At 45.0% G+C, this 19,383-nt stretch overlaps 1 protein-coding gene across 2 annotated transcripts in view; it reads left to right on the top strand.

Moving 5' to 3' along the window:
• Positions 1-19,383, top strand: part of TTC21B (tetratricopeptide repeat domain 21B) — a 450,819-nt gene that overhangs the window by 84,044 nt on the left and 347,392 nt on the right. For both annotated transcript variants that reach the window (XM_029605659.1, XM_029605657.1), the window contains exon 6: positions 17,000-17,157. In XM_029605659.1, the coding sequence (XP_029461519.1) occupies positions 17,000-17,157 (158 nt within the window). The remainder of the gene's footprint in view (positions 1-16,999; positions 17,158-19,383) is intronic.

The raw sequence follows: 19,383 nt of genomic DNA, 5'->3' as shown, positions 1-19,383 counted from the left end.
CCTGCCTTACACAAGAAAGCTTGATGGCAAGTAAGTGGAGTTATGGAGCATGGTGGATGTCCGTGCTTCACTGCAGGTGAGTGATTATGTATTCTACTGTTTGGAAACTTTTCTTTCTTTTCTGTTTCCTTATACTTCTGGAAGTTCACTGGTTAAAAAAGAAAAAGGCAAAATAGAGAAACCAGTTATATTGTTGGTTGTGTTAAAGTAATGCACAGTTAGCTGGTTATAGAAGTTCTGGCAGGCTGGTGTCAGCATGGCTGTATATAAGGAGTAACATCAGTGAGCCTGTTGATCTCTGTCTCCATCTTCTGGTTGGCATGCATAACCTATTGGTCTAGACTGGTCTGTCTATATTCAAGTAAAGGAAGTTATCAGATGAGAAGTAATTTTACATTTTTAAAAGCATGGGAGCAGACCTGGGTGCCCCCCTTGTTAGGGCAGTAAGAAGAAAATATTGTAGGGCTAATATCCTGAAAGTCAGAAAGTTGTGTGGAATGATTACATATAACCCCAGTGAAATTGAGCAAGAATTTGTGTGACAATTTTCAAAGTTATATTCCCAGCAAAATGAGGCGAGTATACAGGTTATACAGTGGGGCCGATGTAATAGAACCCATGGTGAAATCAGGGCTAGTTGTCAGTGCATATTTTTTTAGTGCACGCAACAAAAGCAGGCGCCTCTGCGAGATGTAATAAAGGGCCCGAATGCAAATGAGATGCACAAAAGTGAAACCGCAAAAATGCGTGCTCACGGCCTTAAGTAATAAACCTCGCAGAATTCCATACTAAAACCCGCATTAATGTGGTGATTGTTGAGCATTTCATCAGCTTAACGCCGCAGCCCCCGGACCTCAAAGGTACCACACCAAATTTAGTAAAAACAAATTAAAGTTTATTATTGCATATAAAAAAAAAAAGCAATCCTGGTACCCCTGGAAGATACAGAGTAATAGCTCCATGTTTACAGAGCTATTCCTGTGTGTCTCCCCATATGTCAGTGAGTGCTGGCTTTTTATAGCTAAAACATACAATAATCCGTAATAGGAATCCATGCATGGGAGTATCATGGACCACGTGTCGTGTGTTAAAACAAGATAAGTTGAATCTAAGTTGCCCTGTCCCGCCACCCACCTTGAGGCCCAATTAAGGTCTACTTGAGGCTCAGGTGCCTGCCGCTTACTGTCAATCTTCTGTTAGTTCTTTGTCCTGTCAGTCTTTCATTCTCAAGGGGGGATCTCCAGGATTCTCTGATTTCACTGGGCCCCTGGTGGTCTGTGAGAATGTAACCTCATCCATGTGCTCTTTGTGACATCATGACACTCCATCATATTTGAACAGCTCCAAATGCAGTCCAAATGTCTCCCAGAGTCTATTCAAGCTAGGGTCAATCTGAGCTCCTTATGGCCAGAGTTTCAGTTACCCAGACTCCTTTGCAGCTTCGCCTAAGCCAGAATTTCTGTGTTGGTTTCAGTTTTCAGGCACACATATCTCATTTCCCTCTTGTGCCACTTTCAAATGGCAAGAGTGGCACAGCAAAGTATCAGAGAAGGTGACAGGTCAGTGAAGACAGTACAGGGCAAGTAGGTTGTTAGTTGTTAGAAGTGTATTCTAACAACTAACCCTTGGTTTGTCAAGCAGAGCATGTGTCCCTCTACGGCAGTTTTCTCAGTGGAAGGGAGTGGACAGTGGAGTGCCTCAGGGATCTGTATTGGGACCCTTACTTTTCAATATATTTATAAATGATCTGGAAAGAAATACGACGAGTGAGATAATCAAATTTGCAGATGACACAAAATTGTTCAGAGTAGTTAAATCACAAGCGGATTGTGATAAATTGCAGGAAGACCTTGTGAGACTGGAAAATCGGGCATCCAAATGGCAGATGAAATTTAATGTGCATAAGTGCAAGGTGATGCATATAGGGAAAAATAACCCATGCTATAATTACACAATGTTGGGTTCTATATTAGGTGCTACAACCCAAGAAAGAGATCTAGGTGTCATAGTGGATAACACATTGAAATCATCGGTACAGTGTGCTGCGGCAGTCAAAAAAGCAAACAGAATGTTGGGAATTATTAGAAAGGGAATTATTAGAAACGGAAAATGTCATAATGCCTCTGTATCGCTCCATGGTGAGACCGCACCTTGAATACTGTGTACAATTCTGGTCGCCGCATCTCAAAAAAGATATAATTGTGATGGAGAAGGTACAGAGAAGGGCTACCAAAATAAGGGGAATGGAACAACTCCCCTATGAGGAAAGACTAAAGAGGTTAGGACTTTTCAGCTTGGAGAAGAGACGACTGAGGGGGGGGGATATGATAGAGGTGTTTAAAATCATGAGAGGTCTAGAACGGGTAGATGTGAATCGGTTATTTACTCTTTCGGATAGTAGAAAGACTAGGGGGCACTCCATGAAGTTAGCATGGGGCACATTTAAAACTAATCGGAGAAAGTTCTTTTTTACTCAACGCACAATTAAACTCTGGAATTTGTTGCCAGAGAATGTGGTTAGTGCAGTTAGTATAGCTGTGTTTAAAAAAGGATTGGATAAGTTCTTGGAGGAGAAGTCCATTACCTGCTATTAAGTTTACACACAGCTCGATACAGTAAAGTTCAGTTGAAGATTTCTCGTCTGTAACGAGCTCGCTGCGCACAATTCGGACGCGTAAGGCAAACCAGCGATACAGTCTCCAGTTTTGCGCATCCGTAGCGCTTCTTAAAACAGACGCGTAACCCTTCCCGCACCCGGCATGTAAATGAACGAATTAGCTGTATAATGAAGGAATTAGCTATTCCCCTCCGATACCGTAACGGGCACTCAGGTTCTCTCATTAGTAACGCACTCTTTTGCCGCGGCCGTAACATGTTAGTTTACCGCCTCCCCCTAGTAGGAGTTAGGACTGTGAGTCTAGTAACAAATCCATCGACACCGCTTAAGACACTCAAAAACAATAAAACACAATTTAAAAAAAAAGCGATACAGAGATGATCGAGAAAATGTAATGATGTGGGACACATAAAACCTGTCAGAAGAAAAAATAAAAATTTTTAAATACCTGTCAGAGGGCCGCGTGGGTACAGGCGGCGGCGGCGGGAGCCGGGTGGTCGCGTGTTAAATCTAGGCCGCGGGCGGGTGGGTGTCTGTTCCAGGCGGCGGCAGCGGCGGCGGGGAGACACGTGTTAGTTCGAGACGGGCGGCGGGTGGTCGCGTGTTAAATCTAGGCCGGGTCCGCACAGGCGCGCAGTGAATGAATGCGCGCCTGTGCGACCCCTGCGATTCGGCGCTCAAGGCGTGAAGTCACGGCATGTGACTGCCTTCAGCGCCGAATCGCAGGGGTCGCACCGGCGCACATTCATTCATTCACTGCCGGTGGGGGCTGCCAAGGCAGCCCCCACCGGCAGTGAATGAATTCATTCATCCAGGCGGAGGAGCCGGCTGCTTTCGCCACCGGCTCCTCCGCCTGGATGAATGAATGCGCGCCTGTGCGACCCCTGTGATTCGGCGCTCAAGGCAGTCACATGCCGTGACGTCACGCCATGAGCGCCGAATGGCAGGGGTCGCACAGGCGCGCATTCATTCAGTGCCGGTGGCGGCTGCCGGAGGCAGCCCCCACCGGCAGTGAATGAATGCGCGCCTGTGCGGACCCGGCCTAGATTTAACACGCGACCGCCCGCCGGCCGTCTCAAACTAACACGTGTCCCCCCGCCGCCGCCTGGAACAGGCGCCCACCCGCCCACGGCCTAGATTTAACACGCGACCACCCGGCTCCCGCCGCCGCCAGCCGCCTGGACCCACGCGGCCCTCTGAAACTAACGCGCGTCCACCCGCCCCCCCCCCCCGCCCGCCCGGAACAGGCGCCCACCCGCCCGCGGCCTAGATTTAACACGCGACCACCGGCCCCCCGGATCCCGCCGGCCGCCTGGACCCACGCAGCCCTCCGACAGGTATTTAAAAATTTTGATTTCACACTTCCTGGTGCCTGTCATTTCAAATGTCATTTGAAATGACAGGTACCAGCGCACCCAGGTTACTGTATAGGCGCTGTATTAAGCGCCTATACAGTAAAATGGGTTACGCGAGCATAACCCTTCCCTACCGCTTTAAAGCCGCGGCATGCATTTGCATGTGATTAGAGGAGAGTATCGGGGAGTTAGTGAAGAGAACTGTGCGTGCGGGGAGGAAGGGTGCGCCTGACACTACCTCACTGTTTCTACCTCGACCTTACTGTATCGACCTGTTAGAGAATAGCCACTGCCATTAGCAATGGTTACATGGAATAGGCTTAGTTTTTGGGTACTTGCCAGGTTCTTATGGCCTGGATTGGCCACTGTTGGAAACAGGATGCTGGGCTTGATGGACCCTTGGTCTGACCCAGTATGGCATTTTCTTATGTTCTTATGTTCTTAGGTCCTTAAATTAGGTACGTGATACTCACATAGATACAATCAGTCTTCAGGTAGCAAATGGCAGCATTAAGGCTGAAGTTACAATGAAAGTCAGTCAGCTCTGTCGTTGAACTGCAAATATAACTGCATTGTCATAACATTAGTCTTAAGCTTTAGTTTATATTACATGAGCGTAGAAGAACAGTATGAAAAAAACTAAACAACTGGCAAAAGGAAGAAATCTTTCTTAAAGAGTACAGAGAGAATATTAACAGACAGTCCATTGTAGAGGACAAAGAAGAAAAGAAAAACATAAACTAGCATATATAGGAAAAATGTTTGAATCACATATAGTATTTTCTAAGTCAATAGACCACATATTAGTGTTAGAACCAGCATAAGGATAAAAAGAACAATGAGAAGTTATTATGAAAGAAGGTATAGGAAACATGGTTGCATATTCCTGTGACAGTGAGCCTCATTTATAATGAGTGAGTCTCCGCAAGCACCAAAGATTGAAAAACATAAGACATGTTCTGGTCATAGGCAGAAATAGGAATATAGATTGACACAAAGGCCACACTACTGAAAAACATAAATGCAGACTGCAAAAGAAAGAATAAGAAAAAAGACTTGTGCAGAGGCACCAACAGTGGGGAAAGCAAGAGAATGCTAGAAATAGCTTACGGCAAACAGAACAGCATGTGTTGGACGTATGCTGGCGTGGCAGATATATATATATCCCTCTTGAACCTTGAATTATCACTGAAACCACAAAATCCACAACAGGAAAGAAAGATCCAGAGAAAAAGACAGATAATCAAAGAATAAGGAATTCAAAGGAACATTTGATCCACACTAAAACATGACATACTGTCAAATGGCAAGCAGTGGGACAGGGTGATTGATTAGTATGATCAAACCAGCTTTCATAAGAAAATAAGAACATAAGAAAATGCCATACTGGGTCAGACCAAGGGTCCATCAAGCCCAGCATCCTGTTTCCAACAGTGGCCAATCCAGGCCATAAGAACCTGGCAAGTACCCAAAAACTAAGTCTATTCCATGTAACCATTGCTAATGGCAGTGGCTATTTTCTAAGTGAACTTAATAGCAGGTAATGGACTTCTCCTCCAAGAACTTATCCAATCCTTTTTTAAACACAGCTATACTAACTGCACTAACCACATTCTCTGGCTACAAATTCCAGAGTTTAATTGTGCGTTGAGTAAAAAAGAACTTTCTCCGATTAGTTTTAAATGTGCCCCATGCTAACTTCATGGAGTGGCCCCTAGTCTTTCTACTATCCGAAAGAGTAAATAACCGATTCACATCTATCCGTTCTAGACCTCTCATGATTTTAAACACCTCTATCATATCCCCCCTCAGTCGTCTCTTCTCCAAGCTGAAAAGTCCTAACCTCTTTAGTCTTTCCTCATAGGGGAGTTGTTTCATAGATACATGTAAAGAAAAACATATTAAATAATCATTTAGCTGATTCAGAAAATAAAGGCATATACGTATTAGAAATTATAGAACTGGAAAATGCAACAAAAAACTTGAATGTAGGGACTAATAAAAACTGTATCAATTCAGACTGTGGCGTTAACTGGAAAACCTAAGTAATGGCATCTGCAAATAAGAACATAACTAGATATTAACTAGATATATCATAAAAATAATTTTGTGACAATCAGTTATCACATGTCAAAGGTACGTTGCCTCAGAAAAAAGAAACCCAGATCTAGGTATGGCCACTCCCATAGAACAAGAAAAAACATAAAGCAAAGATCAGGTATAAATTGTAAACATTTTAGTCCATATAATGCAGGATGCAAGATGACTTCTGTGGCAAAGGATGATTTCTGAAATCAATGACACATGGCATATACAGTTCTCTCAGTTTTTGACATCTGAGCATAGCCTCTTAACTCATTAGATTAGATGCATATGTTACGGATTAGAGCCTAATATAAGAGCAGAACAAATCAAATTAATCAATAAGAAAATGCCATCATGTCAATAACTCCCTGCATCTAATAATCCCTATTACTGATCTGCATAATGGGGCGGATTTTAAAAGGGTTACGTGTGTAACCTTTAAAAAAAAACCCTGCACGCGCCGAGCCTATCTTGCATAGGCTTGGCGGCACGCGCAAGCCCCGGGATGCGCGTATTTCCCGGGACTTGCCAAAAAGGGCGGGGTGTGGCCTGAGCCTCCAGACACAGCGGCCATTTGCTGCTGTGCCCGGGATCGTGGGCCGGCCGTTGGCCGGCGCGTGTAAGTTACGCCTGCCGGGAGGGAACGGAAGCAGGCTGCGCGGCTCAGCACGCGCAAGTTGCACAATTGTGCACTCCGTTGTGCGCGCCGACCCTGGATTTTATAACATGCGCTTGGCTGCATGTGCATGTTATTAAATCGGGCATAGATTTGTTTTCGCCAGGTTTAAAATCTGCCCCATTATTCCCACATTGTTATAAGGCAATGTGCAATAGCCCAAACCACAAACAACTTAAGTACTCAGACATTACATAAAAACATATATTTCACTGAACTGATTACATAAATTCATGCAATCATTCATTCTTCATTTGCAATGACACACAGACAGAGAACAAAGGACAGACATTTGAGCTCAAAAATTAGACCAAAAAGAACTTGAAAATGTTTAGAAAGTGATTGGATCGATCCAAAAATAAAACAAAGTCAGAACTAGAATAGATCTATTCAAAAATGAAAAGGAATCAAACTGGGGAAAAAATGTAATCTTCAAGCGTTACATCTCCATAGCAGGAAGGCTGTCAATCTGGAAAGTATAAGATCTGGCATACGACATGATTAATGTAATGATTAAAGTGAAATTTTAAAGTGACATTACAGTTTCCTTGAAACTAAACAGTCTGATATGCCTTAAGTCAGCAAATAGCAGTCATGAAGCTACTTACTTGTCTCTATTATTATACCTCTAGGAGGCACTTCTACAAGTTGTGGTGTGAGAGCTGCTGGGACAAGATTTTAAAAAAGACAGAAGGGCTTTGTTTCTTATACTAGAAAGCTGTTATTTCCCTACTTTGCACAACCCTGGGTACACAGTAATAGGAATCCATGAATGAGAGTATCATGTACCACATGTCTTGTGTTAAAACAAGATAAGTTGAATCTAAGTTGCCCTGTCCTGCCTCCCACCTTGAGGCCCAATTAAGGCCTAGTTGAGACCCACGTGCCTGCCGCTTACTGTCAATCTTCTGTTAGTTCTTTGTCCTGTCAGTCTTTCATTCTCAGGGGGGATCTCCAGGACTCTCTGATTTCACTGGGCCCCTGGTAGTCTGTGAGAATGTAACCTCGTCCATGTGCTCTTTGTGACCTCATGACCCTCCATCTTATTTGAACAGTTCCAAATGCAGTCCAGATGTTTCCCAGAGTCTATTCAAACTAGGGTCAATCTGAGGTCCTTATGGCCAGAATTTGTTACCCAGACTCCTTTGCAGCTTGGCCTAAGCCAGAATCTCTGTGTTGGTTTCAGACTTCAGGCACACACATCTCATGATCCATGAGTGATTCTCGGGGAGAAAGCATTCCCTTTTTATAAAACAGTGAAGAAGTTAGTGGTCCAGGAATGGAACTGAAGTTGGGTAGAGCAATGTGTAACCCCTTCATGTTCCATCTCTGACCACATGGCAGCAGCATGGCAGATGCTGGCAGGAGCTAGAATGCAGCAGAGATTTCTATAGCTAACCCACAAAAATGTTAAACATCTGGAAAAAGTGAAGGTAATTCATGATTACCCCAGAGTAAACCTGTCCCCAGACACATTTTAACTTAACTCCTGCCCTGACCCAGATGCTAAAAAACCTGTGGTCAAAAACCGTCACTAGCCAATGTGTGGCCCTCTGCACAGCCCATGAATAGTTAATTGCCACATTTGCATGAACTCATGCTAAACCAGCTGTGTGTTTTAAAGTGGGTTTATAAGTGCTACAGCTTTTTCGCCGGCACCTAGGACAATTGTTTTGTAAGAAATGAGGCTACCTCTTCTTATTAGATCTAATATGTTTCAACATGCACTACTGAACTATATGTCAAGACCTGAATAAAGCTGTTCAGCTAATTGTTAAACTTGAAAGACGATTGAGTCTGGAATCTATAGTGGTGCGTTGACAAGTTGCCCCTGAGGCAGCTCCAATGGCGAGTGAAACTCGGCCAGAGTCGGGCAATTTTTAATAAAGGTCCTTTTTATACACCGGTAAACACAAGTTTTCTACTTTTATTTCTTTGCTGGAGATACAGGAGGCAGTTAAAGCATTGCTGGGGGAAGGAGGGAGTTTACTGGCTTCAATGGGTTTCATATTGATTTGTATAAAAAATATTTGTTCAGTCTTTCAATAAAGAACACCTTGAATATCCAAATACTATTCCAGGAAGAAGTGCAAAAATAGTAAATATGTAAAAGAACAACACTTGTTGAAATCAAACATATCAGAGCTGTAATGTTGCATATAAAGCTAATCTTTTTTGTCTCTTGCCCGCAGTGGGCTTCATACAATTTCCAAATCAACATGCTAGTTGAAATCATCTACCACAATGATTTTATAAATGTGCATAATACTGTAAGAATAAATAATTTAACTTGCTTAGAAAAGTCATTAAGAAGTTTGCTGATATCAGTGAAGGCTCTGCTGCTCAATCAAACGCTCACATTTCAATAGACCCATTTTTTTAAAGGCATTGGGGATGCCCTAATATAAACAGAAAGTTGCTTCAATAATATTTGCTCTTTTGCCAGGTAAGATGCTTTTCCATGTTAGGATTACATGTTCTTGTATGATCCCTTAACATGATTAATATATTAATCACTTTTTCTTTGGGAAATAAAAGATAAAGAACCCCAAAGAATACATTCTGCTTTATAGTTAAAAGAAAAATGATCATTTCTGTACATACCCAGATCAGTCTAGACCAGCTGTTTATGCACTCCCACCAGCAGATGGAGTCAGAGAGCAAAGCTTCGAGGCACTGGTATCCCAAGTGTGCCACCTGCAGCTCATCAGTATTTCTCTGACTCCAGCAGATGGTGGTCGTGTATACCTGCAGCTCTGTGTGAGACTGATTTTTCTTGCTCCCTGAGGTGCTAGGTTCAGTGTCTGGGCTATCCCTCAGGTAGAGCCAGGGGACTGGCTCCCTCAGCGACCCGAATACTCCCCCTCAGTGTCTGCGGTACAGGGAAGTAGCCCCTTTGGGGATTTTTTTCTATTATTCATAGCTTAGGCTTTATTTTTTTTCACCGGAATTTGTGCTGCTCATGCATGAAGCATTTCTGGCTCGGAAGCTCACAAAGCGCAGAGCCCAGGATGGGAATGTGGGAGTTCCCAAGCATCCCCATCTGCAAACTGATGGTTGTCCGTCCTGGGCAACTTTGGCTCGGGAGGATCTAGCGGGTTCAGTCGACCAGCAGGGGAACGACTCCACTCCGCCCCTGAGGGACACTGCTGCAGATCAGGGTGAAGTCCCTCCAGACTAGATATGGGCGACGATGATCAGGATCCAGTAGAACCTAGTGTGGAAGGGGACAACCCCCGCGTAGTCCAACTGTTTAAGAGGGAGGAATTGCGCCCCCTTATTCCCCAGGTGCTTGAGGAATTGGGGGTGAGACCCTCGCTGGAAGATTCCGACAGCGAAGGAATGAACCCAGTCCTGGACGGTCTCCAGGGTCCACCTAGTGCTTTTCCCATAAGAATATAAGAAATTGCCATGCTGGGTCAGACCAAGGGTCCATCAAGCCCAGCATCCTGTTTCCAACATAGGCCAAATCTGGCCACAAGAACCTGGCAATTACCCAAACACTAAGGAGATCCCATGCTACTGATGCAATTAATAGCAGTGGCTATTCCCTAAGTAAACTTGATTAATAGCCGTTAATGGACTTCTCCTCCAAGAACTTATCCAAACCTTTTTTGAACCCAGCTTCACTAACTGCACTAACCACATCCTCTGGCAACACATTCCAGAGCTTTGTGCGTTGAGTGAAAAATAATTTTCTCCGATTAGTCTTAAATGTGCCACTTGTTAACTTCATGGAATGCCCCCTAGTCCTTCTATTATTAGAAAGTGTAAATAACCGATTCACATCTACTCGTTCAAGACCTCTCATGATCTTAAAGACCTCTATCATATCCCCCCTCAACCGTCTCTTCTCCAAGCTGAACAGCCCTAACCTCTTCAGCCTTTCCTCATAGGGGAGCTGTTCCATCCCCTTTATCATTTTGGTTGCCCTTCTCTGTACCTTCTCCATCGCAACTATATCTTTTTTGAGATGCGGTGACCAGAATTGTACACAGTATTCAAGGTGCGGTCTCACCGTGGAGCGATATAGAGGCATTATGACATTTTCCGTTTTATTAACCATTCCCTTCCTAATAATTCCTAACATTCTGTTTGCTTTTTTAATTGCTGCAGCACACTGAGCCGACGATTTTAAAGTATTATCCACTATGATGCCTAGATCATTTTCATGGGTGGTAGCTCCTAATATGGAACCTAACATCGTGTGACTACAGCAAGGGTTATTTTTCCCTATATGCAAAACCTTGCACTTGTCCACATTAAATTTCATCTGCCATTTGGATGCCCAATCTTCCAGTCTTGCAAGGTCCTCCTATAATGTATCACAGTCTGCTTGTGATTTAACTACTCTGAATAATTTTGTATGATCCACAAATTTGATAACCTCACTCGTATTCCTTTCCAGATCATTTCTCTATATATGGAAAAGCACCGGTCCAAGTACAGATCCCTGAGACACTCTGACTGAGAAAATTGACCATCCCGAAGAAGATTCAAAAGCTCTTCAACTGGGAGTGGGAATCCTTGGAGAAGGGGCTTAAGGTCGGCCAGCCGATGCAAAAACTCTACCCGCTAATGGAGGAACATTTAGAATACCTCAGGGTACCTAAGGTGGATGCGACTATATCAGCGGTGACCAAGAAAATGACCATTCCAATGGCAGGAACAGCTGCTCTCAGAAATGTGCAGGACCGCAAGCTGGAGCTGCATCTGAAGCGTGTGTTCGAGGTCTCCTCCTTAGGACTTCGGGCGGCGGTGTGTGCCAGCATTTTGCAAAGAGCGTATTTGTTGGATTCAAAAACAGCAGGACCCTTTGTCTTCTGGGACTTTGTCAGCTTTTCAGGCTGCTCATCTGGAGGCGGAGGTAGCATATGTGGCGGATGCCTTATATGACTTGGTGTGTTCAGTGGCCCGAACTATGGTCTCGTCGGTGGCCGCTCGGCGACTCCTATGGCTCCAGAATTGGGCAGCGGATGCTTCCTCCAAGTCACAACTGTGCAGTCTGCCTTTTCGAGGGAAGTTGCTGTTTGGAGAGGATGTGTATCAGCTGATGAAATCTCTGGGGGATTCCAAGGGCAATAAACTGCCGGAAGATAGAAAGCCCTACAGGAAATCATTCGGTCCTCGATCCCGTTTTTGGGATTTCCGAAAAAGCAGGTCAGGGAGGAGTGTTCCACCCTCTGGTTCCAGACAGACCTCTTCCCTTACACAGTCCTTTGGCGGCTCCAGTCATCCTGCCAGAGGTGGTTTCGGTCAGGGAACCGGAACTGGGAAGCCTGCCCAATGAAATCAGGCCCGCCCACTCCTCGGACGGGATGATTGGGGGCAGGTTGTCCCAATTTTATGAGGAGTGGGCCAGTATCACCTCTGATCACTGGAGGTGGTAAAAGAAGGTTACGCCTTAGAATTTTCTCGGCCTCTCATGCCGGCCTTTGTGGAATCTTGATGTGTTTCCCGCAACAAGCGAGCCACGGTAGAAGACACTCTACAAAGATTGCTGGCCCTGAAGGTGATCATCCCCATACCGTCCGAGGAATGGGGGAGGGGACGGTACTCCATTTATTTCGTGGTTCCCAAAAAGGAGGGCACTTTCTGACCCATCCTGGACCTACAGAAAGTGAATCGCTGCTTGAAGGTGCTCCGTTTTCGAATGGAAACACTTCGAACAATCATTGCAGTGGTTCAAAAGGGAGAGTTCCTCGCCTCCTTGGATCTCACAGAGGCTTATCTACACATCCCAATTCGCAGCGCTCACCAGAGCGTCCTACAATTTAAGATCCTGGGTCAGCATTTTTCAGTTCTGGGAGCTGCCATTCGGGCTGGCGACAGCCCCACGCCCCTTTACCAAGGTGATGGTCGTGGTGGCGGCTACCCTCCAGAAGGAAGGGATAATGGTCTATCCTGACCTCGACGATTGACTGAGTCAAGCCAAATCAGAAGAGGAAGGCGAGCGGACGGTTCTTCATGTGATCCATTGTCTTCAATCCTTAGTCTGGGTAATCAACGAAGCGAAAAGTCATCTGACTCCATCACAGTGGAGTATTTGGGAGTTTGTTTCAACACCCTCCAGGGCAGGGTGTTTCCCACGAATGACAGGATGTACAAATTGCAGCAACAAGTGCGTCTCTTGTTACAGCTTCCAATCCCCAGACTGTGGGATTGCCTACAAGTTCTGGGGTTCATGGCTTCGACGTTGGAATTGGGGCCTTGGGCCTTCGCTCACCTGAGACCGTTGCAGAGAGATTTACTGTTGCAGTGGAACCCAGTGTCTGAGCATTACCAGTTGCCCCCTGCCTTTGTCTCAGCGAATCAGGTCCAGCCTGCAATGGTGGCTGTCGGAAGATATCTTACAGAAGGGGGATGCCCCTCGAAGTCCCGGATTGGGTGATCATAACAACGGATGCGAGCCTTCAAGGCTGGGGAGCAGTGTGCCTCGGTCATGCAGCGCAGGGAACCTGGTCCTTACCCGAACGGTCATGGTCTATCAATTGCCTAGAGATAAGGGCAGTCCGCAAAGCGTTGTTGGCATTCCAGTCTCTGGTGTTGGGGTGAATGATTCAAGTCTTCTCGGACAATGCCACCATGGTGGCATATCTCAATCGCCAGGGAGGAACCAGGAGTCCAGCCATGGCACAGGAAGCACACCTCTTCTTCGCTTGGGTCGAGCTTTATCTGGAAGGCATCGCAGCCTCTCACGTGGCAGGCATGGAAAATGTGCAGGCGGACTTCCTCAGTCGTCAACAGCTGGATCCTGGGGAGTGGGAACTATCCTGGGGGGTTGGAATCACATTTGTGCCTGATGGGGAGTTCCCCAACTGGACCTCTTGGTGACCCGTGTCAACGCCAAGATAGACTGGTTCTTCAGCCGAAAGAAGGAAATTGGGGCGGTAGGAGTAGGCATACCGGAATCCTCCTGTATGCCTTTCCTCCATGGCCCCTGATCGGGTGCATTCTCCAGTGCATAGAGGACCATCCCGGATCGGTAATTCTGGTGGCACCGAAGTGGCTGCGGCGGCTGTGGTTTGTGGACCTGGTACGATTGGTGACAGACGGTCCGCTACGCCTAGCTCATCTGCTGAACTTCCTGCAACAAGGGTCCATTTTTTCGGGTCAGGAGGATCACTTCTCTCTCGCAGCCTGGTGTTTGAGAGGCGGCGGTTATGGATGAAAGGTTATTCGGAACAGGAGAGTTCCACCCTGCTTCAGTCCAGGCGGCCCTCGACGTCTATGGCATACGCTCGAGTGTGGAAGGTGTTTGAAGCCTGGTGTGACCAGCAGGGTGTAGTGCTGTTGTCGGTGACCATTCCTCAGGTCTTGGGGTTTTTGCAGCAGGGATTATCTAAAGGTTTGGCTTATAGTTCCCTGCGTGTTCAGGTTTCGGCCCTGGGATGTCTCTTAGGGCGGGTAGGTGGCAGGCCTCTAGCTAGCCACTCGGACATTATCCGTTTCCTGAAAGGGGTGAAGCACCATCGTCCTCCTCTTCATAAGTTTTGCCCGGAGTGGAATCTCAATCTGGTGTTGAGGGCGCTTTGTGATCCCCCTTTTGAGCCTCTGGGACACGCTTCCTTAAAGGACCTCACCTTGAAGACTGTGTTCTTGGTGGCCATCTGTTCCGCGAGGCTTATTTCAGAATTGCAGGCTCTTTCCTGTAGGGATCCCTTCCTTTGCATCTCGGCTGATAGGGTGTCCCTGTGCACAGTCCCTTTTTGCTGAAATTGGTGTCTGCCTTTCATGTTATTCAGTCCATGGAGTTACCCGGATTCCCTGATTGGGCTCGTGACCCTGCTATGGGAGGAGATCTTCATCTGATAGATGTCCTCCGGGTTCTCCTTCGGTATTTTGAAGGTCACTAATTTTTTTCGAAAATCGGATCACTTTTTTGTGCTCTTTGGAGGTCTGAAGAAGGATGAAAAGGCATCTGAGACATCCTTGGCTTGCTGGCTGAAGGAAGCAATTTGCTTGGCCTACATTGGGAAGGGTCGCCCCGTCCCGACAGGTTTGAAAGCTCACTCGACAAGAGCGCAAGCAGCTTCTTGGGCGGAGTGTCAGTTGTTATCGCCTGAGGAGATTTGTAGAGCCGCAGTTTGGTCTTCCCTGCATACCTTCACAAGGCATTATCGTCTGGATGTTAGGGATCCGGACCAAGCGCTTTTTAGGGAGAACGTCTTGCAAGTGGGTCTTTCGGGTTCCCGCCCAGTGTAATGTGGCTTTGGTACATCCCACTGGTCTGGACTGATCTGGGTATGTACAGGAAAGGAAAATTGGTTCTTACCTGCTAATTTTCGTTCCTGTAATACCAAAGATCAGCCCAGGATCCCGCCCGGGTGCTACTGCCGAAAGACTGATTTTCCTAATGGTTAGCTGCTGTACATAGGGAATCTATCAAAATGATTCTATGATATTTTGGTTTTTGCTATGAACTGTGGCTCAAACCTGATTTTCAGGTATTGGGGCCTTTTGTTTCGGACCCTTGAGGGAGTTTTTTCCTGTTCGCCCTTGTTTTGGGAATTAGATTTTTTTGTCAATTATACTTTGCTTACGTATCGATAAATACTGATGAGCTGCAGGTGGCACACTTGGGATACCAGTGCCTCAAATCTTTGCTATTTTTACATCTAATTTTTATATTTGTTTTATATTATTTAATATGATTTATACAACAATTTTACATTGCATTTTACTTGTTTCAAATTTATATGTTTGTGTGTCCTTTTACTTGTTTGCAATAGCCCCTGAGGCAGCTCGTTGAGCGAAACTCGGCCAGAGTCGGGCAAGATTCAATAAAGTCCATTTTACACCGATTCCACCTTGTTGTTTGTTTGCTGCTAGCCACCTTGGATCGGTTACTGGTTTGTTTTCTTGAACTTTCTCCTACCATGGCAATCTGAAATTATTATTCCATGGAACATATATAATTCTAATTTTTAAAAAGCCTAGCAATATAGGAGCAATAATCCTGGCTTATGCTGTAATTACCCACATTTGTATAAAATCTACAGGTACTTTTTTAGCCGCAGGCTTTATGCAATTTTCAAAGGGAAATTATTTGCTTACTTGTATGCTTTCCCTGTGAAAATTATCCCTGAAACCTATCCACACACATATACACCTGCTAATGTGTGTGGGTAGTTTTTCTGAGAAAAGTTACAAGCATGCTTTTGAAAATTCAAAAATTATACACAATTCCAAACCTTTCTCCAAGTATACCCACAAGAATACCACTTGATTCTGCAGGTAAAAATATGTGCCTACAGACCCTATGTATGTACCTACCCACATCAAAAATCTAAAGTTTGTACATAAATCCCTACTCTGCCTCTGGAACCCCCATTTTATGTGCACATAAAAGTATGTACAAAATTGGGTTATGTCACATACCTTTATGCACATAAACCTCAGGCAATTTGATAACATGCCATTTATGTGCATAAATCTGTGTATTTGCGTGTAAACATTTTTAAAATTTACACCGTGAATGTCACAAGTGCAATATGAGGGCATCTAAAAAGAGGAGCAAGTGCTCTTTTTGTATTAAGAAAACTATTTGTAGAACGTGGAATTTGGCGGTAAAAGTGTAAATAAAATTAAACCCCCATCTTTTTTGATAACCTTTTCTCTGATATACCGGTATTTATTTAAACAATGCTTATATACCACTAATATGAAGACCTTGTTCTCAGAAGTGCACAACATAATAAATAATACAAAATTATCATCAATATATATAAATAAATTGAGAGAGAAAATTATTAATAAACATGAAATAAATGAACATAACATGAATAAAGAAAATATATCCTTATACAAAAATATCTGAGTATAAAATATGACCACATATTCATACAGGTTTCTTCTACCCGATATGCTGTTGAGCTTCAAGTTGATGTAAGCATTTTTTATTCCAAAATAAAAATAAACTGTTTCCACTAGCCAATAACATTGTACGAGAACATTGATGAGAATTAATATTTAGACCTAGATGCATACAATGTGTTTTACTTTTGTGTAATCTGTAAACCTTAGTTTGCCTTTAAAAGCCTTGTAGAACAAGTGTTAGTTGTTTTTTTTTTTACTATTAACAATTTTTATTGAAACTCAATAATTACGCAGCCAGAACATTTAAATCAACAGGAAAAAGGAAATACAGTGTAATGATTGACATTCAGTTTTAACTTTCCAATAAATTGTAATCCCCATCCCCACCCACCCCCTCCACCTAAATCTATTACAACAGCGTTTTAAGGTGACTTTTATTTTCTTTAGGCACAGTATTGTGAGATGCGCCAGAATTATTCCGGAGCTCTGGAAATTGTGAACCAGATTATAATTAACTACCCAAACTTCATCCCAGCTTTTATAAAGAAAATGAAACTACAACTAGCTTTGCAAGACTGGGAACAGACACTGGAGACAGCTCAGAGGTGGAGTATGCAGTTTATGTATCTGCTAATGTTATTTTTGTCTTCACATTTACCTAGACTGTTGGGAAATGTGTGGAGGGTAAGTTGGTGTGTTTTGTGTATATTCCTGTTACCAGGAAGTTTGTGTGTAAAGAGACCAACAAAGAAAGTAAACAAATTTCTTATTGTGCTGAAGATATGTCTTGTCTACTTTAAAAAAGAAACAGGAAATGAACAGCGATCTCATGATTTTTCCATTAAATTGATAGCACTGTTTTTAATCATTGTTTTTCAGGTTGGCCCTGGAATACTCCTGGCCAGTCTTTTTTTTTTTCCCATGATATCCACATTGAATGTGCATGAGAGAGATTTGCATGCACAGCATCTATTGCATGAAAATCTATCTGATACATATTCATTGTGGATAACTGCTTTGGGTCTTTAGTCCAAGAAAGGCAGTCTCTAAATTCAAAATAATAACAATATCCTGAAATCTAGATTGTCTAGGAGAGGGGTGTATTTATTTATTTATTTGATTTATATTTCTCTTTTCGCCATTTCAAAACAAACTACATTCCGGTACTGTAGGTTTCTCCTAGGACAAACAGGATGGTAGTCCTCACATGTGGGTGACATCATCTGATGGATCCTGGCATGGAAAACTTTTATCAAAGATTCTGAGCTTGCCCAGCATGCTGCTATCCGCGCGACCACGCGAGGTCCCCTTTCAGTCTCTTCTTTTCCGTGGTGCAGTTGCCTAGCGGTTCGATGAACCCTCAATTTTCTTGTTTTTTTCTAAAGTTTTTACAAATTCCTTGTCTGGTCCCCCTTTGCAGTCGGTGCCTCCTCCTTTCTTCCAGCTTTGCGATCGATTCCCAACTTTTCGCCATACGTTGACTGCCCGTTATTGATGTTTTTTCATGGCGTTGACAGGTTTTCGTCTGTGCCTCCAGTTCCCGTGGACCATGTCCACTGCGGATCCGCATGAGGTTTGCATCCTCTGCCTGGGGGCCTCGCACAACGTCCACGGGTGCTGTCTGTGTGACCAGATGACCCCCAAAGGGCATCGGGCATGCCTCGATAAGTTGGTGAAACTTTTCGGGACCCCGAAGACAACTCTTTCTATTACTGCATCGGCTTCATCAATGCAGAGAGGCCACGGGGAACCCCTTGATCCGCTCCCCCTGCCTGTTCCTCTCACCAGTACTTCCAAGGATCGCCAGGCTGCCATCAAAGTGACAACAGCCATCAGAGGCCCCATCTTCTGATGTCCCCGATCGTCCTAGGCGTTCCCCACTGACACCGGTGCTGGGCACCGTGCCACCTCGGAGACCCGAGGAAGAGCTGGTGACGCCTCATCCTCCTCCCTCAGTCCTGGCCACTCCAGACTTTCAGGAGGAGTTGGACTGCAGGGTGCAGTCCGTGGTGCTTAAGGCTCTCCAGAGCATTGAGCTGCCAGTGCCACTGGCCCCCATACTGGTGCCTGAGCCTCTGCTATTGATGCTAGTACCACTGCTGGAGTGTCTGGACGTCCTCCTGGGCATCCTTTCAACACAGTCAGTGCCCAGGGAACCCTTGATTCCCCAGTGGACACTGATGCCCCCACTGAAGAGATCCCAATTCTCGGATCTGAGGAGGAGGAAGATAGGCTGGTACCGTGTTTCCTAAACCACTGTTCCCCGAGCCCTTTCCGGGTCCTTCCAGCTTCCCACGGCCTCCAGTTCCCTCAATGCCAGGGGAACCATCGATTTTTGCAGTGCCCTTGAGGCCTTCAAAGCCATCGGAGCCCAGGACTGATGGCCCTCATGGACATCGCCCACGACATGCTGGTCCCAGTGAGGATGAAGGGCCTTACGACCCTTGAGGTGATGACTCCATGGAGCCCTCCCCTCCGGAGGAATAATGCAGGTTGCCCCCCAAGGATCTGTCCTTTGCAGGATTTGTCAGGGCCATGGCTAAGGCCATCCCCTTTCAACTGCTCACTGAGGAGGAAGCGCGACATAAGATGCTGGAGGTTCTCCAGTTTGTCGAAACTCCTAAAGAGATTGTCGCGGTTCCTATCCATGACATTTTCAAGGACCTCCTCCTCCACATGTGGGAGCGCCCCATTTCTATCTCCCCCATCAACAGAAAAGTTGATGCAACCCACGGAGTTGGGTGGTTCTTTCGGTTTGTTGTTTTATTTTTTCGCTTGTATTTTAATCAAGCTATTAATCAAGTTTACTTAGGGAATAGCCACTGCTATTA

This window comes from Rhinatrema bivittatum, chromosome 6 (genome assembly GCF_901001135.1).
Source record: "Rhinatrema bivittatum chromosome 6, aRhiBiv1.1, whole genome shotgun sequence".
NCBI classification, from domain to species: domain Eukaryota; kingdom Metazoa; phylum Chordata; class Amphibia; order Gymnophiona; family Rhinatrematidae; genus Rhinatrema; species Rhinatrema bivittatum.
This window is presented reverse-complemented; position numbering and strand designations above follow the sequence as displayed.